General features: G+C 39.7%; 1 protein-coding gene across 1 annotated transcript; it reads right to left on the bottom strand.

Moving 5' to 3' along the window:
* Positions 1-19,613: 19,613 nt before the first annotated feature.
* On the bottom strand, positions 19,614-27,473 carry LOC311627250 (interstitial collagenase-like). Its single transcript, XM_084893577.1, has 10 exons — positions 27,303-27,473; positions 26,628-26,881; positions 26,386-26,534; positions 25,596-25,721; positions 24,703-24,864; positions 24,456-24,573; positions 21,753-21,886; positions 20,671-20,833; positions 20,015-20,118; positions 19,614-19,824 (listed from the first exon to the last, which is right to left on the bottom strand). Exons 1-10 carry the CDS (start codon positions 27,402-27,404, stop codon positions 19,721-19,723), a joined length of 1,416 nt encoding a protein of 471 aa, XP_084749703.1. The 5' UTR covers positions 27,405-27,473; the 3' UTR covers positions 19,614-19,720.
* Between the last annotated feature and the right edge of the window lie 419 nt (positions 27,474-27,892).

The following is a 27,892-nucleotide window of genomic DNA, read 5'->3' as shown; positions in this document are numbered from 1 at the left end:
AGACAGTGCTACTCAAAGTGTCATCTTTGCTGGCCCATAGACAGTTTGTTATTATTTTATAATGAGATAAATATGAAAATGAAGAACAAGTGCTTAGAAAATTTTCTAGCAATTTGGCAGAGTGATTGATGTCTATTGAATCTAATAATTTAAATATTGGGCACTCTTAAAAATATTTGTCATTTTATTTTCCTAGTAATTCTTTTTTATTGTGTTTAACAAAAGCATTGTTCCATAATTCATTGAAAGTTTAAGAAACTGGTTCCATTACAGATGGATTGAAAAGCACTAGTGTAGACCACAAGGTCTAAAATCCTTTCATACTCCCTTCTCTCTACCTGGACCAACTCCCTCCCCCTTGCTCCCTAAATTTTTGCTCTTTGATTTTCCACTCAGATGTTTCCTCCTCTTGGTGCCTTCCCATGACTTGCCAGTACTGGATATTGGGATGGATACCTTTCCACAGGATCCCTCAGCTCTGCGTGCTTCTCCCATTATGCCCACTGCAATTGGTATCATGTCACATAGACTGTCTTCCTCTGGAGAATATAAGCTCTGGAAAGGTGGAGCCATGTCTATAAAGCTCTATATTACAGACATCAGTCCTCACTATGGTGCCGACTATACAGTAGACCTCACGGAATATCTGTTAAATGAGTGAATTAATCAAGAATGGAGGAGTTGAGGAGGTACCTCCAACCTTCAGGAACCTACTTTTGCAGACACCTCTGTCTCCACTTGGAGAGCATTCAGGGCTTGTGCCTTGGGTGGACAAGCTTGAACTCTCTCTGATCCTGTCTTTGAGGCATACAGACCCTCCCACCAGGTTTTTTGTTTACCCCGGGACTTAAGATGAAACTGCTCTTCAGTCTACTCTTTCTTCCCTGACCTCTAGGTTGCTTTCTAGATGGTTAGGCCTAGTGTAACTTCCTAATGTAGTCCGGCCTTCTCTCATCTTAATCTTTTCCTTCTCAACTTACTCTGCCCTTCTATCAATCCACAGACTTTTCCTACTTAGGTCTGAGCATGTCTGGATCATCTCCCTGCATTTCATATGCAGTTCACACATATGCAGTTCACACAAACTTGTGCTTAATGCCACCGTTACCTTTTGCTTCCTCTAGTCTCTCCTTCTTTCTCTCTCTTTCTGTCACTCTGTCTCTCTCTCTCTCTTTTCTCTATCTCCCTTGATGTGTATACTAGTATGTGTGTTTTGCTCTCGTTCTATTATTTCTTTGTCTCTTACAAGCATATTTAACACAAAACCCCTAATACTTATCAGTAGTAAGAAAGGGACATTTATAACTCAAACACATCAGGCATATTATCACTCAGAATTTCATTCATGGCTGCAAATATTACCCAATAGTGTTACTTGATGCCTGGATAAAGAGGTGAATAAAAAAAGAAAAGAGAAAGATAGCCCAAATTAAGCAAGGCCATCAATGTTCTACTTTAAAAATTTGCTTCAGAGCTCACCTAGACAGAGTGATATTTCTCTATGTCCAGGGTAAGATTGCTAGATTATAAACTCCAAAAAAAGGCATTTCTGCCTTCAGATTTTTTTTTTTTTTTAGCAGAATTAGATTTTGGCCTGAGTTATCTGGTTAAATGTTATATGTCTGTGACTCCACATAATTCACTGTAGAAAACATGTATTACAGATTTAAAATACCATAAATTTAGTGGATTCAAACACACATTTATTACCTCAGCTTCTGCGGGACGAGCGTCTGGACGTGGCTTAGTGAGGTCTCGGCATAGGATCTCAAGGCATTAACTGGAGGCTCCACAGAAATCTGCTTCCAAACTCCCTCGGGCTGTATTTACTTTCTTTCCTGGCTAATTACCACCTCCCGAGGCTATTTCCTGATGAGTCCCAGCCTGTGCACAGCCTCAGCTTCCCTCCATCTCCCCAAAGCTAGAGTCACTGGATCCCTTCCAGCAGGTGAAGTCATACTTTTCCCAATTGCCTGAACCAAAACTGACCAAAGGTAGGAATCACTAACAGCCACTGTACCTCTTTTTGAGAATCTTCCCCAATTCACAATTGATGTGCAAATTCAAGTTTGTCAATAGTCCTTGGTTTCACAGATCGAACTTAGAGCAAGAATATATTTTCCACAAGCCATTGTTTTTCCATCCATAAAAATGGGAGTGGATGTAACCTCATTCACAGGGTTATTCTGGGAGCAAATCTTCTCTTATTCCCTACAGCGTCTTTACTGGACAAAGCTTGTTGACATGAAAAAATCTGTGGCAATGCTCTCAATCACTCACTTACCAAGCTCTGAGATGCCTTATCTTTGCTTGAGTCATAATTGGTGTTGACACATTCTGTTGATGGATCTTATTATGTGGTTAGGATACAATGGAAGTTCACGTGCTAAAAACTGTGATTATAATTGGCATTAGCAAAGTACAGGTCTCATGGGAGTGATGTTGGTGTATAAGCTTATCCTATATAAAACCACACACCTTGAAAAATTAAAGATTTGAGGTGAGAAGGGACCTACTTTTTTTTTTTTTTTTTACTTTTTAAAATTTTTATTTTATTGTTTAAAGTATTACATATAGTAGTACATATATCTCCTTTTTCCCCCACATAGACCTTCCCTCAGCCTCCCCTACCCCCTGTCGATAATTAGTGGCTTTGAGTATGTTTTTATATGTCTCTTAGCCTTCCTTCTGTCTGCTTTTGAAAAGATTCTATTTAGGTCCGTTGCCCACAAGTCGTATAAGTTTCCTGTGTAGATGATGGAGATTAAACCTTTATCAGTGATAACATTTGCAGATATGTTCTCCCATACAGTGGGGTTTCTTGTTTTGTTGATTGTTTCTTTTGCTGTACAAAAACTTTTTACTTTGATGTAGTCCCATTTCTTTATTTTCTCTTTAGTTTCCATTGCCTTAAACTGCTATCAGTGAAGAAATTGCTTTGGCATATGTCTGAGAGTTCTCTGCCTATGGTTTCCTCTAGTATTTTTATGGTTTTCTGTCTTAAGTTTAAGTCCTGTATCCATTTTGAGTTTTTTTTGTGTATGGTATAAGTTGGTGGTCTAGTTGCATTTTTTTTTTTTTTTTGCATGTATCTATCCAATTTTCCCAACACCATTTATTGAAGAGACTGTCTTGACTCCATTGTATGTTCATGCCTCCTTTGTCAACTATTAATTGAGCACAGTGGTTAGGGTTGATATCTGGGTTCTCTATTCTATTCCATTGGTCTATATGTCTGTTCTTGTGCCAGTACCAGGTTGTTTTGAGAACAGTGGCTTTGTAATACAGCTTGAAATCTGGTATTGAGATTCCCACCTATTTTGTTCTTCTCTCTCAGAATTGCTGTGGCTATTCAGGATCTTTTTTTTATTCCAGGTGAATTTTTGTTATTTCTCTAGGTCTGAGAAATAATGCCATTGGTATTTTAATGGGAAGTGCATTGAACCTATAGATTGCTTTGGGTAGTATGGACATTTTATAATGTTGATTCTACCAATCCATGAACATGGTATGTTCTTCCATCTGTTTACATCTTCCTCTTTCTCTTTTTTCAGTGTCCTGTTGTTTTTCATGTATAGATGTTTTTACCTCCTTAGTTAAGTTTATTCCTAGGTATCTTAATTTTTTTTTGGTGTGATGGTAAATGGGATTGCTTTTTTACTCTCTCTTTCTGTAAGTTCACTATTGGTGTGTAGAAATGCCATAGATTTCTTGGTGTTAATTTTCTATCTTGCTACATTGCCAAATTCATTTATTAAGTCTAATAGTTTTTTGATGGAGTCTTTTGGATTTTTTATGTACAATATCATGTCATCTGCAGATAAGGACAGCTTTACTTCTTCTTTTCCAATTTGGATCCCTTTTATTTCTTCTTCCTGTCTAATTGCAATGGCTAAAACTTCCAATACTATGTTGAACAGGAGTGGTGAGAGTGGACATCCCTGTCTTGTTCCTGTTCTTAGGGGAAATGGTTTAGTTTTTGCCCATTGAGTATGATGTTGGCTGTGGGTTTTTCATATATGGCTTTTATTATGTTGAGGTATGATCCTTCTATTCCCACCTTGCTGAGAGTTTTTATAAAAAAAAGTGTTATTTTGTCAAATGCTTTTTCTGCATCAATTGACAATGTGGTTTTTATCTCCATGCCCAACTACTTTTGTTTTTAAATAATTCATCACTTGTTAAAATTCTGGAGTATGTATGTGGTCAGCAAGTATAGAGTTGTTCTTATAGCAAGGTGAAACCTTTCTAGACATACAGTGCCATGCCCTAAATGTATTATTTCTAGTCTTTAGAACAACTCAACAGGGTAGAGATTAGGATCAGAAAAATTAAAGTAATAAACTAAAGATCAGCCAGCTAACCTGATAAGGGATTACTCAGAATCCTAATTATTACAACTTACGTTTATCTAAAACCTCTTGCCTTCCTTGGCTCTCTCCCAACTTGCCTTCAACTTACCTCCTTACTCTTTGTTCCCCCGACTGCCAACTATCGTATCTGAGTTTTCTTTTATCCATGTCCACCTCCTTTGTCACCTGTGGCTCTTAGCCTGGCTGTACAGATGTTATAAAGATAGAACATATGTCAACAATCCTTTACATTGTGTAACTAAGACTACTTACTTAAAGGTGGAAGGTGGTCTAATTCTTAGGAAAATTGATCAATTTTCAACAACTATCAGCCTCTGATACTAAAATTTTGGCATAATACTAATGACAGTATTTTGCAACTTCTTTCTTTGGAAACTGATTTTATTACAGATTTAGTTATTCTGCTGTCACATACTCAGAAATCCACCTCATTTCCTATGTTTTTAATACCAATTTGACTGCTTCAGAATGAGAATACAGCTTATTTCTGGATTTTTACCCATTTTATTTCCCTCAGAGCAATTTAGCTAAATATTTTAGGTCATTAGTACTTGCCATGAAAAGGGTTATCTGCTGAAGGAAGCAAAATATCAAAGTAGGGGTTAGACATACCTCAGAATTGTGTCTTCGGTGCTTGTTATAAATATTAGAAAGCAATCTAACATAATTAAAGCATTATAACATAGTCATTATTATTAATAACAGTTGGATACATAAAATAATGCTACCATACTTTCCATTCTCATTAGGTTTCTTTGTTGGGTTGGCTCATTGGGATGGTAGGCTTTTTGGTGGGGAGAAGCTTGTAACTCTTCTGGCCTTAGAAAGGTGTGGGCAGGAAAAGGCACTTGCTGTTCATTCAATGCTTTATCCATGGCAGGCTCTATGCTAGGTGATTTAGCCTTGTGCATCCTCATGACACTCCTAGGAGTTATTGAAAAGCCATGTCATTTGCTTAGGATCACAGAGAGTAGACTGGCAAAGCAGAGAGCCACCACCATGGTGAGTCAATGGGTCTCCTCACCAGTATGTTCCTCCCAGGCTCCGTGAAGGGGTGTCCTCTGAGCTGTCCCAGGGAACAGATTCCAGTGATGGGTTCTCCAATCTCATGTAATATAATCACTCTAAGGTTTTCATTTATATAGCCCCTCTGGCTCCTATCATGCCACAGAAGTTTTGGCACCCATGCCTTATATACTACAAGACATTATAACAGAGATTTGAGAATCCACGTCAGCAGAATATCTGACAAACTCCTGGTTTCCTTGCCAGAATATCAACTGGAGTCATGAATGAGCGCAACATGTTCATAAATTCTTCCCTGTCCTGCCTCGTATTTCTCCATTCCAGTTCAAGGCCTTTAAGGTAAACTCCCACACATGATCCCCTGGGCAAGGGCCAGATCCTCTCATTGGTTTGTAAGGGATTCGCTGTTATAGCTAGAATTCAAACTGTGCTGAGACCCGACCTTAGCTATTTTCCTGAAAATAATGATGGGTATGGGTGTTACAGAAAACTGGAGAAGAACCAAACAATACTTAGAGAGATGGAGTTACATTTGTTATTATTATTATTAGATGGAGTTACATTTATTATTATTATACAAAGGAAAATGTCTCTCAAATTCTGGGCCCCAACATGGAGAAATTTTCCCTACTTATATGTTTTTACCTTCTTTGTCTCCCAACTATGGGGTGTTTCCGGCCCCTTTTGCAAGTTCTTAAAGAGCCCCTATGTGCTGGGACCTTGAGACCTCAACCAAAGGCCTGACCTGGTGCCAGCACCGATAACTTCATCCGGGGTGGGTTTAATGGGCTCTCTGAAGTGGGAGTAGTCTTATTTTCCTTATTATTTAAGCAAGCAAGCATTTACAGAAGCCAAAATAGCAGGGTTAAAATTTCAAACAGCAGTTTTTACATAAGTTGGATGCTTCATGGGAACCAATTTTTGAGGAGTTAATATTTTGTGAGGTATTGACTCATATAAAGTATTGATTCTCTATGCAACGGAGGCTGCATTCCTCTGGCAAGAGGGAGATACTGCTTTTGCCCATAAGGAGTTTTCAGGAAAATGTGGGTGTTCAAGATTTTCAGGTTTATGCATCAATTATTCCAGCTAGAAAGGGTCTAACTTTGCAATGAAATCTGGGATTGATTTTCAGCACAATCTATAATAGATATAGGATTTCCTTAAATGTTGCCATTAATGTCTATTGGCTTTCATGGTGTAGTTGGAATAGGTATTTGGTTGTCCAAACCAGTGGTCGGCAAACTCATTAGTCAACAGAGCCAAATATCAACAGTACAACGATTGAAATTTCTTTTGAGAGCCAAATTTTTTAAACTTAAACTTCTTCTAAGGTCACTTCTTCAAAATAGACTCGCTCATGCTGTGCTATTTTGTGGAAGAGCCCCACTCAAGGGGCCAAAGAGTTGTCCTAAGCCTATTCCTTTCTTCTGTCAAATTCCCAGAGCAGTTAACCAACCAGTTACATGTATAATTACCATTCTTCTCAAACTACTGAAGTGTCACAACCACCTGATTACTCAGCACCTCACCACCCACCTTTATCTCTTCACAATCAACCACAGGTGAGATTCTTAGTCGAGGAGTCACTATGCCTTGCAGTCCAAGGGTTACCGTATCACTACGCCGCTTTCAACACAAATGATCTTAACCTGGTATTCCTAGAAAGCAAAGCCTAAGTTTCAGCATAAGTACCTGTTGAGACATATGATTCAGAGGGCTGGATTGAGGGCAAAGCAGGGAAAATGAAAGAGACAGAAACAAAGATGAATTGTCAACTGGACAGAAATATGAGAAATACCTTGCTCACTATGAGACTGAAGACACACTTGAAATATGTTTTGGAGGACATCCTTCTGAATAAAGAAAGGAAGGTGCCTTTATTCATTCCTCTCACGTGGTTAAACATTTGCTCCACAAAGGATTATTTTCACTTCTAGGTTGCACTTTTTGTAGCCTGGAAGATCTTGATGCAACACCAACACAGGAGCAGAAAATGCACACAGCGGGGCCAGGGAAGGGGTGGGGAGGGGCAAGAAGCCCCCTGCATAGGCTAAGGTGACCAGATTTTTTTGTTTTGTTTTTATTTTTTTATTTTTTTTACTAAGGTATTATATGTGTACATATCTTTACATTGCCCCCCCCACACACACACACTCCCATATATACCCCCCACCCCAAGTTTTTCGTCCATTGGTTTTGCTTATATGCATGCATACAAGTCCTTCAGTTAATCTCTTATCTCCCCCATATCTCCCTATCCTTCCTGCTGTAATTTGACAGTCTGTTTGTTGCTTTACTGTCTCTGTATCTATCTTTTTGTACATCCGTTTATAATGTTCTTTATTATCCATAGATGAGAGGGGTCATGTGGTGTTTCTCTTTCATTGCCTGGCTTATTTCACTCAGCCTGATGTTCTCCAATTCCATCCAGGTTGCTGCAAATGATAAGAATTCCTTCTTTTTTATGGCAGCATAGTATTCCATTGTGTAGATATACCATAGTTTTTTGATCCAACCATCTGCTGATGGGCATCTAGGCTGTTTCCAAATCCTAGCTATTGTAAATTGTGCCGCTATGAACTTATGGGTGAATATATCCTTTCTGATTGGTGTTTCTGATTTCTTAGGATATATTCCTAGGAATGGAATTACTGGGTTGAATGGGAGTTCCATTTTCAGTTTTTTGAGGAAACTCCAAACTGTTCTCCACAGTAGTTGCACCAGTCTGCATTCCCACCAGCAGTGCACGAGGGTTCCTTTTTCTCCGCAACCTCACCAACACTTGTCGTTTGTTGATTTGTTGATGTTAGCCATTCTGACAGGTGTGAGATGGTACCACATTGTTGTTTTGATTTGCATCTCTCAGATAATTAGTGACTTTGAGCATGTTTTCATGTGCCTCTTGGCCTTCCTTCTGTCTTCTTTTGAAAATATTCTATTTAGGTCCATTGCCCATTTTTTAATTGGAACATTTATCTTCCTTTTATTTAGTTGTATAAGCTGTCTGTAGATGTCGGAGATTAAACCTTTATCAGTGATAACATTTGCAAATATGTTCTCGCATACAGTGGGCTTTCTTGTTGTTTTGTTGATGGTTTCTTTTGCTGTAAAAAAGCTTTTTATTTTGATGTAGTCCCATTTGTTTATTTTCTCTTTAGCTTCCATTACCCTAGGGGCAGTATCAGTGAAGAAGTTCTTTTGGCATATGTCAGAGATTTTGCTACCTGTGGATGCCTCTAGTATTTTTATGGTTTCCCATCTTATGTTTAAATCCTGTATCCATTTTGAGTTTATTTTTGTGTATGGTGTAAGTTGGTAATCCAGTTTCATTTTTTTGCAAGTGTCTGTCCAATTTTCCCAACACCATTTATTGAAGAGACTGTCTTGACTCCATTGTATGTTCATGCCTCCTTTGTCAAATATTAATTGAGTATAGAGGTTTGGGTCGATATCGGGATTCTCTATTCTATTCCATTGATCTATATGTCTGCTCTTGTGCCAGTACCAGGCTGTTTTGAGAACAGTGGCTTTGTAATACAGCTTGAAATCTGGTATTAAGATTCCCTTCTACTTTATTCTTCTTTCTTAGGATTGCTGTGGCTATTCGGGGTCTTTTTTTGTTCCAGATGAATTTTTGGAGAGTTCTTTCTAGGTCTGTGAAGTATGCCGTTGATATTTTAATGGGGAGTGCATTGTACTTATAAATTGCTTTGGGAAGTATGGACATTTTGATGATTTTGATTCTACCAATCCATGAACATGGTATGTTCTTCCATCTGTTTACATCTTCCTCTATCTCTTTTTTCAGTGTCATGTAGTTTTCTGCATATAGGTCTTTTATCTCCTTAGTTAAATTTATTCCTAGGTATCTTAGTTTTTTTGGTGCGATGATAAATGGGATTGCTTTTTTAGTCTCTGTTTCTGTAAGTTTACTGTTGGTGTATAGAAATGCCATAGATTTCTTGGCATTAATTTTGTATCCTGCTACATTGCCAAATTCATTTTTTGATGGAGTCTTTTGTGTGTTTTTTTTTATGTACAATATCATGTCATCTGCAAATAAGGATAACTTTACTTCTTCTTTTCCAATTTGTATGCCTTTTATTTCTTCTTCTTGTCTAATTGCAATGGCTCGTACTTCCAGTACTGTGTCAAACAGGAGTGGTGAGAGTGGGCATCCTTGTCTTATTCCTGTTCTTAGAGGGAATGGTTTTAATTTTTGCCCATTGAGTATAATGTTTGCTGTGGGTTTATCATATATAGCTTTTATTACGTTGAGGTATGATCCTTCTATTCCCATAAGGTGACCAGATTTTAACATTGGGTAAAGTGGGAGACAGCATTTAACCGGGGGGGGGGGGGGAAGGTTCTTTATTTTTTTTAATTTCAACATAAGTACAATTTACAAATATAATAAATAAATAAAAATTATGTATAGTTGTGTCACTTTCAAGGCTGATGCTAGACTTTTTTATATTTTATTTTATTTATTTATTTTTTAAAATAAATTTTTATTGTTCATATTATTACAAATATTCCTCTCCCCCCCCCCATTGCTCTCCTCCACCAGGTTCCCACCCCACCCTCTGCCCTTTCCCCACCCCCCATTGTCCTCATCCATAGGTGCACAGTTTATGTTCAGTTTCTTCCCACATCCCCCTCTCCCCTTTTCCCCAAGAATCGTCAGTTCACTCCCCTTCCATACCTCTGATTCTATTATATTCAACAGTTAATATTGTTCATCAGATTTTTTTTTTTTTTAATTTCCTTGGTTTTTAGATTCACTTGTTGATAGTTACATATTTGTTGTTCATAATTTTTATCTTTATTTACTTTCTCTTCTGAAAGAACCCCCTTCAGCAATTCATATAATTCTGGTTTGGTGGTGATGAACTCCTTTAGCTTTTTTTTTATTAGTGAAGCTCTTTATCTGGCCTTCGATTCTGAGTGATAGCTTTGCTGGGTAGAGTATTTTTGGCTGTAGGTTCTTACTATTCATCACCTTGAATATTTCTTGCCATTCCCATCTGGCCTGCATGGTTTCTGTTGAGAAATCAGCTGACAATCGTATAGATGCTCCTTTATAGGTAACTACCTGCTTTGCTCTTGCTGCTTTTAATATTCTCTCTTTGTCTTTTGCTCTTGGAATTTTAATTATGATTTGTCTTGGTGTGGTCCTCTTTGGATTCCTTTTGTTTGGAGTTCTGTGCGCTTCCTGGACTTGTAAGTCTAATTCTTTCACCAGGTGGGGGAAGTTTTCTGTCACTATTTCTTTCAGTATGTTTTCGATATCTTGCTCTCTCTCATCTTCTGGGACCCCCATAATTCTGACGTTGTTTCGCTTGAAGTTGTCCCAGAGGTTTCTTACATTATCTTCAATTTTCTGGATTCTCTTGCCTTCTAGCTTTTGCGGAGGAGTGTCTTCTGGCTCTTTATGTTCCAAATCTTTGACTTGATTCTTGCGATCTTCCATTCTGTTTTTAGGACTCTGTATAATATTTTTTATTTCAGACAATGTATTCTTTATTTCTTGTTAATCCCTTATCATTTCTTGTTGATTCCTTATTAATTCTAGTTGATCCCTTTTCATATCCTCATAGGTCTTATCAATCTTTTCTAGGAAATTCTTGAAAAACCTTATAAGCGTAGACTTGAACTCTATATCCAGTCGCTTTTTGTCCTCCATTTCTTTCGTTTGTGATCTATTTCGTCTAAGCATTTTCACAGCTTCCCTGATGGGGCGGGGTTTCAGTGTGGAGCCTACAGCTTTGGCTTCCGTCAGCCCTGCCCTATGCAGCTCCTGTGTCTCAGGGTCCTTTAGTATTCATTGCAAGCGCTTCTGAGAGAAAGGTGCCCTCGATTTTCGCCTGCTACCAAACAGTCTAGGCTCTCCCCCAATGAGCCTGGTATTGGGGTTCAGTTCAGTTGGAAGTGGAGTTGGAGGTAGCGTTCAGAGCAGTCTGGAGCCCCTGTCTCCTTCCCACTAGGGCAATCCTGCAGCACAGCCAACCGTCCCTTCTCTGCGCGCAATGTGCGCGCCTCTGGGACCTCCTTTCGCCGCTCCCCCGGGGTTCCACCTTACAGCCCAACTCCCTCTGTTTGAGCCTGGGTCCCCGGGGTCTGGCCTAGAACTGGGGTTCAGAGCAGTCGGAACTGGGGCCCAGCACAGTCGGAGCTTTTATCTCCTTCCTGCTGGGGAACGCCAGCCAGGCACTCGGCCGCCCTCCTCTCCAGCTCCGTCCTCTCCGCGTGCGCCGCGTGTCTCCGTACCTTAGGCTTTTACAGCTCCTCCACTCTTCCTTCTGATTTTTTCCTTGCTTCTTGTTGTAGAATTTCCAGTCAGTCGACTTTCCTGTAGTTCTGGGTAATGTCCATTTTATATTTTAGTTGTATTTTATTGAAATTGTTGTGTGCGGCTGCGGCTAGGTGTTTACCTGTGCAGCCATCTTGAATTCTCGATGCTAGACTTTTTGCCGCCACTATAAAATATAAATAATACGAGTATTGTCTGCTAAATTCAAGAAAACTTATGTATTTATGAAATAAATAAATAAATTACTTATCTAAATTATCTGAATAGCTGATTTGTAATGACATCACTTGTTTAACTAGCTTACTAGCATGCAGTACGATGTGTATCATCTGAGAGACAGTAACAAAATGTTTTCATCATTGCCAATCCCAAAACAATGCCCTTGTTCATTAAGTCCAAACAATGGTGGTCAAATTTTAGCAACTGATCAACAATGCGAACTTTCATAAGCAGTTCTCCATAATCAGTTCTCAACAATTATTTGTTATTATTAAAAGTTTAACATTATAAAATTAACAAAAATAATATAAAACTCATATCCTGGCTAAATAGCCCCATGGCCGCTGAAAATTGTATATTCCTTTCCCGTTCTCCCGCAGTTCCCTAGCTTGTCATGTATTCTTTCAAAAAATTGGGACTTTTTTAAAACGCTGCAGGACATGGGACAAATTGTTAAAAATCGTGACTGTCCCGCCAACAGCTGGACGTCTGGTCACTTTAGCATAGGCCCAAGAACAGCTGTCAGTTTACAGGCGGGTTTAGAACCTTCACAGAATAGTTGTCACTTCTGTGGTTGGGATGTAAGACAGAGATGAGGCCAAGGGAGAAACTTGAAGGGGTGTCGGGTGATCTCTGTGACTCAATAATTGTGTTAGCCACATGCTAACCTGACAAGCTCAGGGGATGCCTGGGTGGCAATCTTGCAAACTCAGAGACCTAAAATAAACACCAAAGATGGTTTGAAAAATTAAATATTTAACTACAAACATAGTGGGTAGTCATGTTCTAGGCCTATATTTTCCCTGACAAAGATAAATTTCTATCTTCTTTACTGAGCCCATTTGCCATTTTGCCTCTAAGATAACATATCTGTGAGATGTCTGGTTAACTTGCAACTTCCCTTTTTCTGGAGCCCCTGGGGCACAACCCAAAGTGGTGGGCACCAGGACAGATGCCTCAAATTCCTTCTTTATCATGTTAATTGTTCCTGCTCTCACCTAAGTAGGCATTCATCATTTTACTTTTTATCCAATCCCAGGGGTTTCCTACTGCTTTACTTTCTCCCGCCTTCTTAATCCATCACCAATGAATTTCATGTAACCCTCCTATGTCCCTCCTTTGATTGCAATGTATAAATACAAATGTAACCCGCCATTCTTCCGAGCATTATCTCAATCCATTGAGGTTCTGCTATCCTGCATATGTCGTCAGTTTGGCTCAAATAAACTCACAAAAATTCTTTACAGGTTTCAATGTGTTTTTTTTTGTTAACATTAGGAATATAATCAATAGAAATGCCTACAGATGTGCAGCATTATTTGTAAAAGTTACCAAAAGGGACAACCAAAAGCTAAGGTGTCCAGATGTCCTGCTTTTGGCGGGACAGTCACGATTTTTAACAATTTGTTCCATGTCCTGCGGCGTCTTAAAAAAGTCCCGATTTTTGGAAAGAATGCACGACAAGCTAGGGAACAGTGGGAAAACGGGAAGGGAATATACAATTTTCAGCAGCCATGAGGCTATTTAGTCAGGATATGAGTTTTATATTATTTTTGTTAATTTTATAATGTTAAACTTTTAATAATAACAAATAATTGTTGAGAATTGATATGGAGAACTGCTTATCAAAGTTCGCATTGTTGATCAGTTGCTAAAATTTGACCACCATTGTTTGGACTTAATGAACAAGGGCATTGTTTTGGGATTGGCAATGATGAAAACATTTTGTTACTGTCTCTCAGATGATACACATCGTACTGCATGCTAGTAAGCTAGTTAAACAAGTGATGTCATTACAAATCAGCTATTCAGATAATTTAGATAAGTAATTTATTTATTTATTTCATAAATACATAAGTTTTCTTGAATTTAGCAGACAATACTCGTATTATTTATATTTTATAGTGGCGGCAAAAATTCTAGGGTCTATACATAATTTTTATTTATTATATTTATAAATTGTACTTATGTTGAAATTAAAAATATATACATTACAATACTATTTTTGCATTCTATGAAAATTTTTGTTGCTCCATATAGACCAAATTTTTAATCAAGAACCCCACCCCCACCCTCGGTCAGTGGTGTCCCGCTTTACCAATGTTAAAATCTGGTCACCTTACCCAAAGCCCATCAGCATGAGATGAAATGCACAAGCATAATGCTGAGCACAGTAAGGCGTATCAAAGGGAATATATAATTGATTCAATTTAGTTCAAAAATAGACAAATTTAAGACATTACACGTCAAAGAAGTGGTTACCTTTGAGCAATAGAGAATATGGAGTGGATACTCCTGTGCTGTTTTCCAGGTCATTAGCCCCAGGGCAGCCATCCTCCTGGCTACTGTGAGGGCCGTGGCTTCAGCTCCCAGTGTTCCCTTGTCAGACAGGAACTATCTTGTCTGGGAGCTATGCCCCTCCCCTCGAAACCAGATCTCAACTGATGACTAATTGACACAGGGGCACAAAAGGTCCATTCCTTTGCCTCAAGGTGAGACTAATTGTGATTCAGTTTTTACTGGGAGCTCCCTGCTCCTGAGAGATCAGAACAATCTCTGCCTGAGGCCACATAAGTTACCATTTAGCATTTTATTCTGCTCTAGGATGTTTCCCCCAGTCCTCTTTTCCCCTGAGCACTTCTCTTCTGTGGCCACAGTGAAAAATTCCCATTTCAGGCTCTGACTCGAGTGAGCTGAGCTAACACAGAGTTGACCATTGCTGAGAGACTCCAGAGGGACCTGCTGTGATGCTGGTAATGCTCTATTTATTGTTAACTGTGTGATAACTCATTGATATGAACATTTGTGACACGTAAATTTTCTGCATTCATGTTATACATCAATATAAAAATGCATCCTAAAGAGAGAGAGAGTTGGCCAATTACTGTGAGTGACAGAAGCAGAAATTGAATATTAGGGACCAACTAGAATTGTAAGAAATATTATTCTGATTAAAGAAGGCACATTGTAACCTGGCTGGGAGCTCACCTGGAAATGCTGCCCATCTGCCTATTATCTAACACATCCCACGTTCCCATCACCAGATTCAACAATTACTAATATTCTGCCGCTCTGGTTTTCTCTATACCTCAATCCATTTTCCCTTCTAGTATTATTATTCTATGTCTATAGTTTCAAGGTAAAGTTTGGATATATTGGAAAGCATAAATATTAAATGTGCAATTCTGACAAATGAGTTTATCCACGCAACCCACACACCTATCACGATAGCGTGACCAAACGTCCCGCTTTTGGCGGGACAGTCTCGATTTTTAACAATTTGTCTCGCGTCCTGCGGCATTTTTTAAAAGTCCTGATTTTTGTAAAGAATGCACAAGCTAGGGAACGGTGGGAGAATGAGAAGGGAATATACAGTTTTCAGCCGCCATGTGGCTATTTAGCCAGGATGTGAGTTTTATATTATTTTTGTTAATTTTATAATATTAAACTTTAATAATAACATAATTGTTGAGAACTGATTATGGAGAACTGCTTATCAAAGTTTGCATTGTTGATCAGTTGTTAGAATTTACTCAAATGAGAAATATGCCAAAGAATAAAATAATGCTATACATAATTTTAATATATTTATTATATTTATAAAGTGTACTTATGTTGAAATTTTAAAAATATATTACAATACTATTTTTGCATTCTATGAAAATTTTTATTGCTCCATATAGACCAAATTTTTAATCAAGAACCCTCCCCCAGTCAATGGTGTCCCGCTTTACCAATGTTAAAATCTGGTCACCTTACTATTATCAGGGAAAGGTTAACAACCTTATTGCAGAAACCAGAGTTGCCAGCCCTTTGAAGATCCCAGCCTTGGTATATCATTAGCCCTTTGAAGGCCACCAGCCTTTATATACCCACAGGCCATTGCAAATCTCCAGTCCCCATTACCTGTAAACTGTCCATTTGGCATATATTTTTTGCCTACTTCCCCATGTAATCTTTGTCCTTCTACCTAATATAAGCAGCTGGTTTGTGGTGGGGTGCAGAGCAGATTTTTGTGCATGACCTACTGCTTTCTCATATTGCCGGCAGAATTGGAATAAAGACTCATATATGATTCAACCCTGTCTCTGCTTCACTGGCTCAGTAGTGACAGGCAGCACGGACCCATTGATTGTCTGGTTACATGAGCACCTTCTGAGCAACTCGAAATTCACGGTGCTGGAAGCTACCTGTATGCCGTCTAGGTATATTAACACCCTCCCAAATTAGGTATGGTAGACTAGACAGCACTTGTCTGGAAAAACTAAATTATGCAGCTTTAACAAAGTCTAAAATCTTATGTGGATGCAAAGGAGGTCACATACTTGTGGACGAAAGGGGCCACATGCTGACCTGACATGCTCAGGGGAGGCCTGCGTGGCAATCCTGCAAACTCAGACCTAAAGTAACCACAAAGGATGGTCTGAAATTAAACTTTAAACGCAGCTATGGTGGGCAGTTACATCCTAGGTCAGTATCTTCACTGACAAGGTCAACCTTTACCTTAACTGAGCCTATCTTAACTGAGATGTCTTTTTGCACCCATGATAACATACCTTTGAAATGTCTAGGTCAGCGTTTTTCAACCGCTGTTCTGCGGCACACTAGTGTGCCGCGAGATGTTGCCTGGTGTGCCGTAGGTGCAGACAAGACAAGAATTTTATAATTTTTCACTATTTTGTTTACTTAATATTTCATAATAAAGTAATTATAAAATACTTTCTTTGTGTTTATTTGATTCCTATTCAAGAGAATTACTTTATATATAGTCAATATAGGCACAGAGTTAAATTTTTTAACATTTTCTAATGGTGGTGTGCCTCGTGATTTTTTTCATGAAACAAGTGTGCCTTTGCCCAAAAAAGGTTGCAAAACAGTGGTCTAGGTAACTTGTAACTTCCCTTTTTCTGTAGCCCCTGGGGAACAACCAAATGTGGTGGGCCCCAGGACAGATGCCTCAAATTCCTTCTTTATCATGTTAATTATTCCTGCACCCACCTAAGTGTCCACCATTTTACTTTTTATCCAATCCCAGGGGTTTCCCTGCTTTGCTTTATCCCACCTCCTTAATCCATTACCAATGAATTTCATGTAACCCACCTATGTCCCTCCTTTGATTGCAATGTATAAATACAAATGTAACCCGGCATACTCTGGAGCATTATCTCAAATCTATTGAGGTTCTGCTTCCTGGCATATGTCAACAGTTTGGCTCAAATAAACTTACAAAAATTCTTTATAGGTTTCAATGTGTGTGTGTGTGTGTGTGTGTGTGTGTGTGTGTGTGTGTGTTTCCATTAACATACCAAACCTGACAAGCTCAGGAAAGGCCTGCGTAGCACCTTACAAACTCAGAGACTATGCTAACTACACAGGGTAGTCTTTAATTAAAACTTCCTAACTAAAAGCAGTTCCTGGTGTATAGTCATGTCCTAGATCAGTATTTTTTCCTAACAAAGGTCAAGCTTTACCTTAATCAAGTCTGTAGTCTTTTTCACATCTATGATAACATACCTGCTAACACACCTTTGGAACTGAAAGATGAAACAGAGGGCCAGAGAACCAGGACACAGGCTTTATTGAAGAAGACCCCTGCCTGGCTGCCTTCCAAAGGAGAAAGAAAGAGTGTGTAGGGGTGAAGGCACCTTTTGAGGGGAGGAAAGGGAAGGGATGGGGCTTAGGGTACTAGGCACATGCTGATTGGTGATTTCATATAAGGCACATAATTTAGGGACTTAGAAATCAGGGGGGGTGTAAGGTTTGAGGTGCAGAAAACTGACCACCAAGACATGTTAAAGTAAAGTTTATTCCCCAGGAATGAGCAGGATTCATTACGGAGGTAGAGAAATCAGAATTAAAGGAGTGGAGAGGGGAGAGAGGACCCAGTCAGGCTGCCTCCAGATGGACATGGAGGAAAAGCAATATGTCGCTGGTCTGGGGGTCTTTTTAAGGGGAGGAACAGAAGAGGGTTGGACCCAGGGTAGAACAGGAAGGGGTGGGCTCCAGGACACTTTGGCAGGCACTGATTGGTGGCTCAATGTCTTGGGGATGTCTCTGTGACAGATGCCAGTAATGTCATAACTCTGCCCACCAGTTGGGGGGAGGGAGAATCTCACAGGGGGCTTAGGGTATTTGGCAGGTGCTGATTGGTGGTTCAATGTATAGTCTGTATAAGGTGCCTGGTTAGGTGCTCAGGAATGTTTGGACTGTAGGTGGAGTTTATGTCATTCTCTGTCCATCAGTTGGGGGAAAGGAGGATCTATCAGGAATATCAAAGTAATTTCCTTTTTTTTTTTTCTAGACCCCTCAAAGCACAACCATAGAACCAGAGTAGAGATCACAAATATCATTGTTATTGTATTAATCATTGACGGTTGACTATCCTATTCCCACCAATGTAAAAGAAGAATGTGTGTATTTCCTTTACTTTTTATCTAATCCCAGTGGTGTCCCCACTTTGCTTTCTCCTGCCCATCTAAGCTATCATCAATGGATTTCATGTAACCCCCTTATTTCTCCTGCTTTGATTCTAATGTATAAAGTAAGGTGCAATACTGCCATTCTCTGGAGCATTTTTTTCCATTTGTTGAGATACTGCTTCCTGGCCAATTGTCATCAGTTAGGCTCAAACTCGTAAAAATTCTTACAGGTTTGGACATTTCTTACATTGACACTTAGTAGCTTAACACAATAAAAGATTGAAGTTTGGAGTAACTGTTTGGAGTAGTGGCCCAGCAATTCAGGCTTCTTCCATCTTGTGGAAACTCTCCTAAGACATGCTTCTAAAATCGGCACAGCAGAGGAGGGAGACCCCTGGATAAATTTGCATCAGAAATCAGATGTTTCCATCTGGAAGTGATCTTGGTCACTTCCAGGCACCATCCACTGGCCCGTACTAGTCAGATGCCACTGCCCATCCTTCCCCACACCAACTGCAGGAAGTTGGATGGTAGGAAAACGTTACCCTCCTGTGTGCCCAGAAGAAGAGAGAAGACTGTACCCTTAGAAAACTCTACCATGCTGCTACTGCTTTACTAGAATTAATTTTAGAATCCTAATATGGATCATGGAAAACAGAGATTTCCCCCCTTCTATATGATATAAATTCCATAAGAGTGAAAAATATTTGAAGTTGTTGTATTTCCAGGTTTCCCACATGAATATTTTGCATGGTTGTCTACCTCTCGTTTCAAATTTGAAAATTAAGCTCTGTGAGTGGGGCCTTATAATCATTATAATCGGTATTATAACTTAATCATAATTGAAAGTTTATAAAACAGTAGAGACAAGGATGGCCAAACAAAAAACATTTTATTTTCTGTAAGGAAAGCTGTCCCTGGCATTTCAGGGTGATGGTAGGTAGTGGCTGCGCACTTTTTCTCAAACTGCTTCATCTCTGGTGTAGACTCTGATGTCTGCCTCTTCCTTTCGTGGGAGGAGACATTCATCACCGTGGCTGCCCCCAGGTGTAATGCAGAGTCTTATACTTCATAAAAGAGCTTCTTTCTTTGCAAAGTTGCCCCACATGTATCGATAAGCTATGAAACTTGACCTTTCTTAGCACTCATTTGTAGAAGTAAGTTATAAAAGTACACAAAGCATTGCATTCTAAATCATGCAGAATCAGGTATAGATAAATTATACTAAATAGCTATGAATTTAAAATATATATATATATATATATATATATATATATATATATATATATATGGCTCTTCAGGAAAATTCTTTCCTTGTGCTCTTGAAATACATTTTTTCTGTTCAATGTTGAAATAGTCGATCAATTTTATCTACAGTTGAACCAGCTGTTAGGTTTCAGGAGAGTCAAAACTCTCTTCGTTCTAGGATCAAATTTGTACTGCCTCCTTCCACGGAAAAAGTAGAGAAATCCTAGAAAAACAAAAGGATTTTAGTACAATTCCACAAGTAATTTCTAGGTTTAACTTGAATTAACAAAACCCAAGTCATGTGTAAGAACAAATCTTTTTTTTGGCATTTGCTGTTCTAAATAATAATATTGATACTATTCTATGGCAAAAAAATAAAATAAAATAGAGGAAATAGGTATATATTCACTTACCATCTTTTTGGAAAACCGCATCAACTTGGTTGCCAATTCCAGGAAAGTCAGCTGCTATCTGTTTGGGATAACCTGCATCTATGGACTGTTTGTATTCATCATACCTGATTCAGAAACGATTAAACGTGTCAGACCATTTGTTAAACAAGTAGCCTTCTCAAAATCACTATAGGGTATTCACCAACAAGAAAGTAATAAGAACTAATTTCATAGATCATGCGTACAATGGGGATGGGGGTGGGATGAGGTGAGATAGGATGTTAGGTAGACTAGAAGATTCATAAGGTCCCTCTAAACTCGAGCATCTAAACCTAATTTTCCAGGTGATGCCACACAATATCTTACTAAGATATAATGTGACTAAACATAAGTTTCTTTTGGCTGAAGTAACTCTCTCTCTCTCTCTCTCTCTCTCTCTCTCTCTCTCTCTCTCTCTCCCTTTAACTTCTTTTTCAAAGTCACCCCCAGCTGATCCCTGAATTCCTGTGACAGGTATTGTAAGATGATTATTGATCAAGAGACTTGGATGCTTGACTGGCTACAGCCATTCAAAGAAAAGGCAGCTAGCCAAGGCAATATAAGAATCATCTGTGAGTGGTTCCATTTGGAACTTTCTTTCTATGAGAGAAATCTGGTGCCCTAACTTCTTTCTTTACCTCCAGATCTTGTCAGCAACAAAGAAGTATGTTTTCCCAGTATTTTCCTCAAAAACAGCAGCATCGATATTCTTCACACTTCTAGGGAAGCCAAAGGATCTGTGGATGCTTCTGGGGTATCCGGGCAGCATTTCCGTCCCCCGAACAGCCCAGTACTCATTGCCTGCCAATCAAGAAACAGGGATTAAAACACCAGTAGGCAGTGAGCAGATTTCTTCTTAAATTAGTTTCACAGACTAGAGCAGGGTCCTGGTCTAGTCTGTGAAATTAACTAGGGAGATTGTTAAAATACAGATGTTGGTATCCAACCACAGACAAATTAAATCAATATATTTTTAAAAAGTTTTCTTGATGAGTCTAATACGCAGCATCTTTGAGAATGGCTGATTTATGGGGTTGGGGACTTCCAGCAGGAGCCAGGCATTGACATGACATGACATGAGTTCATGGGGCCACCTCAGGGATAGTCAATTCATGGAATTTCAGGACCTCTCCTGCTTTGATGTACATACAAATCGCCTGGAAAGTCCATTAAAATTCAGGGAAGTCTGATGAGATCTGACAACATGAATGGACCTTGAGGACATTCTGCTGAGTGAGATTCTATATTTCTAACAAACTCTCCAGGCCATGTCAGTGGTGTTGGTCTGAGGATCATCCCTTGACAACAAGACTGCACGCAGCATCCCTGTCTGTCATTTATATAAAAATAGCTCTAGGACATTACACATCTCAAGTGCTTCTGTTGCATCCCCTCTACAGCATTGGTCCAAGTCTCTGTATTTCATTTCTCAGCAACCCCAAGAATGCAGAGAGGGTTTAAAACACATAACTAGTATTCATAGGACACAATTTTATAAGTCCAGAGTCATAAACAGGCCAGAACATTTATATTTTCAATCATATGCTTTTGATTTAAAACGACTCAGAAATGCACTGTGCAATTCTTAATTAAGGCGATGGACTCCCTTAATTGATTTGGTGAGACTTATATTTTTAAAATTCCTTAAAGAGAAACGAGGGGAGCTCTCTTCTATCTCAGCCAATGAAAAATTAATTCATACAATCATTGGAAGCATTACCTTTGAAAAATCGGATTTCATCTCTATCAGCAAACTCATAAGCAGCTTGAAGACCATTGGGCAGATTTGGCCAGAAGACATTGATGAAATGGAGCTCAGGTTCCGAGTAGTGAGAACCTGGGCGCATGTAGAACCTGGTTTGAAAAAAAAGAGAAAAGGGTTTTTAATCTAATCTATAGCAAGTGATGGTTGATGTCCAACTCCTTCTTACTGCTGGAAGTAGTGGTGTGCTGGTAAAATGTTTAACATCTTGGCTCTCCAAGGTGAGGGCGGAGTGGAGTCCTGATTGTTGCATTTGCTTATTCCCAGGTTGGAAATATTCCTACCATGGCAGATTTCAAGAGATTTGCAGTATCACACCATTGTATGGTATTTCTGCCACCAAACGGATTCATAAACAACCACGGGATATAAATAAAGAGTAAAATGCAACAAAATAATTACAAAGGGGTGAGTTGTTCTTTTTAATCCTTACCTGAGTATATGTTTATTGATTTTAGAGAGAGGAAGAGAGAGAGAGAGAGAGAGAGAGAGAGAGAGAGAGAGAGAGAGGAAGAGAGGCAGAGAGAGTGAAACATCAAGTGAGAGAGAAGCATTGATGGGTTGCTTCTCCATTTGTGCCTCTATCAGGGATCAAACCTGCAACCTAGGTATGTGCCCTGACTGGGATTTGAACCACAACTTTCTGGTGTATGGGGTGATGCTCCAAGCAACTGAGCCATCTGGCCAGGGCCAAAGAAGTAAGTTTGGATTATTTTTATTACCTTTGGCTAAACATAATTATAAGTTGATATAATTTTACTTCTGTGGTTTTTATTTTATTTATTTTTTTTTAGAGAGGGGGGGAATGAGAGAGAGAGAGAGAGAGAGAGAGAGAGAGAGAGAGAGAGAGAGAGAAACATCTATGTGCGAGCAAACATTGATCATCTACCTCCTACATTCCCCCCATCAGGGATAGAGCCCACCACCTAAGCATGTGCCCTGACCAGGAATCAAACTGGAAAACACTTGGTGCATGGGATGACACCCAACCAACTTAGCCACACAGGCCAGAACTAACTTAACTCTTAATAATGTTTGAGTTTAATAACCAGATGGCAAAATTCTCAAAATTTAAAACTTGGCTTTGATGAGCCCTTAGGATTCTGCTGCAGCACACCGCTGGCTGGAATAGAGCATAACATTCTACACTAGTGTACATTTCCAACACAGGGCCTTCCCTACATGGTCTCCTATCTCACACAAACCCTGCAATAAAGCATTACTCCCCTTTTACAGGTGAGAAGTTAAGGTCAGGGGGGCCAAGGGAGCTATCTAAGGCTGGGCAGCTGGTGAGACAAAGGTTAATTTTAAACCCAGGTCTGGCAGCCCCTCCCTTTGTCTTGCTAAGGCTGGTGGTTTGCAATGTTGAGTCTACAGTCCATAGTGACTGGAGAAAACAGCAAAACATAGACTGCCATTGGCCTTTCCGAAGCATTTTCAGATTCCAGGCCACAGGAAAGACTGTGACTGTGGCAGTCAGAAATAGACTTCTAGATCCAGTCCTGACTAGGTCCTACCTCAGCCTCTGAGAGACCTTGGAGGTTGGTTACTGTCACTGTTTCTAGTCTTCCATGTCTTCATGACTTGGTGATGCTTTCATGATCTCAGGGTCCCTTTAGTGCCTGAAAATCCTAGACTTGGTCTTATTGGAGTAATCCTTCCTATACTTGCTTGGATAAGTTCTACTATACCGAGAGCTTTCCTTAAGCACCATGTATTTCCTGAGCACCCCCATCACTGAGCTGCACCCAGTGGCTTATGTCCAGCCTTACCTTTTACACTCAAAACTAGTCCAGAAGGGGATAAAAAGCATTAGCAGTTAATGCCCTGCATTGTGGGGTAGATATGACCACGATGTATTAGAACAGCACCAACAACACTCCATAAAGAGGAGATTAGAGCCTTTCTGAGCACCCCTACTTTCTATGTGCTGTGGGCTGCATCATTCAGAAAAAGAGAATATAGTGATGATGCCTGGTCTTTTAGGAATCAGCACAGTGTGTAAGGCAGGCCTGTTATTCATGTGTGAGGGCTCCCCAGCCTTCCTGAGGCCACATGCTGACAGGAAGACCAAGGATCCTCCTCTGAAGAGGGAAGCACATTGTGTTTCCTCACATCTACCCAGGAGAGGTGTTTCCTGAACGCATGGAGATTCTATGGCAAGGGCTCCTGCCCCTCTTTGGGCCTCTGGAGGCAACAGAGACCTGTCACCACCACAGGTTTTGGGAGGATTATCTTTTCCAGAATGGAAGGGGACCAGCATGATGGTGCTATGAAAATAACCGATTTCTCATAATAATGCACTAACATCCTGATCATCATAAAGAATGTCATAAGTTACAAGAGCCCTGGAGAAGGAAGGAGTCAGAAGATAAACTTTGTATCCTCAAAGGATCTCTTTTCTTCTCTATGCCTTACTTTACTGATCTGTGAAATAGGATTATATTTACTGACTTTCTGCTTCGGTGTTTGTTTGTTTTTCCTGATAGTCAAATGGCAGAGTACATGTGGGAAAACAAAGTTGCTATAAGTTAATTAGGTTTTTCCAATGCAATCAAGTGCTATCACATAATTATGTGGGTAAACAAGTGTAAGATAAGCAATGTAGTAGTGAATGTTGTTATTATTACAAACATCAAACAAGAAGAATTGATGTCTTACCTGTCTTTGAGGAACATCACTTCTCCTCGAAGCGTAGTGATAGCATCAAAGGTTAGCTTACTATCACACATTTGTGGGGTTTGGCGGCCCGTTGGCTGGCTGGGATACTTAGAGGGTCCTAAAGAAAAAATAGATCTGAAGTTAGTGCTGCCTGGTTTGTGAAAAGAACATAAATAATGAAAGGCAGCTTCTTAAAAGATAGTGTATCTACTGGCCCCTTGTCTGGGATGGTTTTCTTTGTACTCACCATAGATAGCCTGGATACCATTGATGTCATCCTGGGAGAGTTGAATATCATCATAGGAATTGACGTTGTAGTTGGGGTACATCAAAGCCCCAATATCATTAGAATGAGAGAGTCCAAGAGAATGGCCCAGTTCATGAGCAGCAACATAAAACAAGTTGTAATCTAAAAGTGCCAATAAAACCATTTGCAATTACTTGAAATATTTTCAGTTTCTAGATATTTAATGAAGCTATACAACTCTACAAGAACTAATGCTCTTATTTTCTTCATAGCTTTTTAAAATATATATAAAAATTCTTCCTAAGGTGAAAGGAATGCATTAGTTAATAGTAAAGAGTGTGTTTAAAGTTTAAAGTCTATGATTACCCTGATACAATAAAAAGGCAAACTCAGTTGACTTAGGGGCTAGCACAGATTCATCAGTCTCATCAATAATTGGATAACACATATTTCACAGAGAAGCAATAGATTTCTATCAACATAAATTGTTTTTCCTATTTAAAAAACTGATACATCCTTCATGTTAGAAATTTTGTAAAACACATAAGCCTCTCCTCCCTTAATTTCCATATAATCTTACAACCACTATTAAATTTTGGTATGTCTGTTAGTAAAAAAAAAAAAAAAAATTTAGAGATGCCTACAGGTAAACCGTTAGGATTCTCAACATTTTCTTAATAGAGATTTTAGTGTGGTCTATCTGTAGCTAATAAAATGCTGTTATTATCAGAAATATTATTTTCTTACCCTTTTCTAAATGTATCATGACTTTTCTTAATGGTAGTGGAAAATACACACTTCCATTAATGTGTTCTTTCAGTTAAATCAACCAATTATTACATGCATCACAAAGGGGTGGGGAAAATTGATAAAGGCAAGGTTAGTTGACTTACGTCTGAGATCATTGGTCCATGTTTCATCTTCATCAAAGTGAATATCCCCTCCAATATGTGGGCCTGGCTGAAAAGCATGTGCAAGGTCGCCTTCAGGTCCATAAAAGGGACTGTTGTCACCATGATCTGCAAAAAACAGAATTCAATGGTGTCCCTGTTGGTTATTTAAGGTAGCATGGGAGAGAAGCTTTTGCTTTGCTGTGAGGCCAAAAGACTTTTATTCAATGTGATATAGTTTCCCCCCTTAAGCCCATCCTATCTAATAAAGAGGGAATTTGCTATTTAACCCTCATACCATTGCAAAGATGGTGGCGCACACAGCCAATAAGGGGGGACATGCTAATTTACTGTCCTGCTCTCAAAGATGGTGGCACCCACAGCCAATATGGAGAGAATATGCTAATTGACTGACCTGCCCTCAAAGATGGCAGTGCCCATGCTCAGGCAAGCCTCAGATGTTGGCTGTCCAGCCACCCAGGGCCACCGAGGCTCAGGTCAGGAGAGCTGGCTGAGGCTTGCGCTGCTGGCAGCGGCAGCAGCAGGCGTGTGATGGGGGCATTGCCTTCCCTGATAGCTGGGTCACTTCCTGCCCCTGAAAGCTCCCAGACTGTGAGAGGGGGCAGGCCAGGGCGAGGGACCCCCCAGGCAGTGCATGAATTTTCATGCGCCTGGCCTCTAGTAAAAAAATCAATACTCCTGTTAAACAAGGACTTGAACTATGAAGCTTAAGAGATTTAGGGGTCAGGTAAAGTTAAGGTGAGAATACATTCATGCTGCAAGAAGAACTTACCTCCCCTGGTAAAGGATATCATTATGTCTGCTATACCCTCAGAGACCTTGGAGAAAGTTAGGGGTGTGACAGCACTCCAGAGTTGAAAGGCTTTCTCAATGGCATGGTCCACATCTGCTCTTGACAAATCTGGTGTGTAATTTTCAATCCTAAAAATTAAGTAGAATAGAGACATAAAGGACTTCCTTTCTTACAGCTGTGATGGAAGGTAGCGTTCTCCATCTGCTGCTCAGCATCCTTACCTATAGGTCAGCTGTGTTTTCTCCCACCGAGGGTTCCCCTGAGTGAGGACATACGCAGCCACATCCGGCACCCCACATCTGGCCTGCTGCATCATCTTCAGGGTTTCAGCATCTGGTTTCCCAGTCACTTTCAGCCCAAAGAATTTTTGCATTTGCTTCAGTTTTTCAACCACGAGGCTACCCTTTCTCTGCCTTTCAATTTGTCCAATTTGTTCCCCAACACTCTTCAGGTCATAGTAGTTCTCCAAGTATTGCTGAGGAAAGATAGTGTTATTGAAACACCGGACGGGAAATCTTCCCAAGATTGACAGTGAAACAGAGAACTCCTTTGAAAAACTGTGCTTGGATTTCATGATCCTTATTATCTTTAGCGCTGGTGGAAGCTATAATTCAGAGGCAAATCTCACTACCATCAGCTACTATGAAGTCAGAAATACAATCTGTAGAGCCGCATTTGCAGATCATTCCTTTAGTTTTCTTTCACCTCCAGCTAGAAAGGGAGCATCTATGCATACGTACATTTTGGAGGAGAATGAGCTTTCTAACAAAAATGTCTCTTTCTAGAAAATCCACCCTTAAGTAAACTTCATCATGCTCACTACCACTACTCTGATATGCAGTGGGAAAATGCAAATAAATGCTTTTCCATTTCTGGCATTGAAATTCAGCATTTACCTGGACCATCTGCTCAGCGTCCTTTGGCATTTTAAAAGACCTTGCTGGGAAGCCTTGAGACCCCAGGCCGCAGAGCAGCAGCAGCAGAAGAAGGCCGAGCATGCTGACCTCTGTCTTCCTTCTCAGCTAAAGAAATCTGATGGCTCCCCACCTGCCTGCTGCTCCAATACCTCAGCTAGGAAGATCCCTCTTTTTATAGAGAACCCTTGCTCTTCTGGAAAACCGGAAGTGGTCTGAGTCACATTTCATAACATCCTCTTGATTAGCAGGGAATCGCATGAGCAATCTTCAGAACTGGTGACTCCAAGTAGATTACTTGGGTTCGCTTGGTGTTGCAATGTTATGATTAATATCAGACAGGATGCTTGCGAAGGAGTCACACTAAATCAGGTAAACAGTTGTTTTCTTTCATTTGTTTCTATTCTGTTTGAGAAAGACCTTGCTAGGCAGGACACAGATCACAGAGGACTCCACGACCTCTTAAAAGCAGGTCTTCATTCTGCTTGTTATAAAGTGATCCAGGCTGTACACACACCTTGCTTCCAGGGCAGAGGTCAGGATTGCTGACATCACAGGCTCTATGTTTACTC

This window comes from Pipistrellus hanaki, assembly GCF_964339955.1.
Source record: "Pipistrellus hanaki genome assembly, chromosome: 9".
NCBI classification, from domain to species: Eukaryota; Metazoa; Chordata; class Mammalia; order Chiroptera; family Vespertilionidae; genus Pipistrellus; species Pipistrellus hanaki.
The sequence above is the reverse complement of the archived record's forward strand: the minus strand, read 5'-3'. Positions and strand labels throughout refer to the sequence as shown.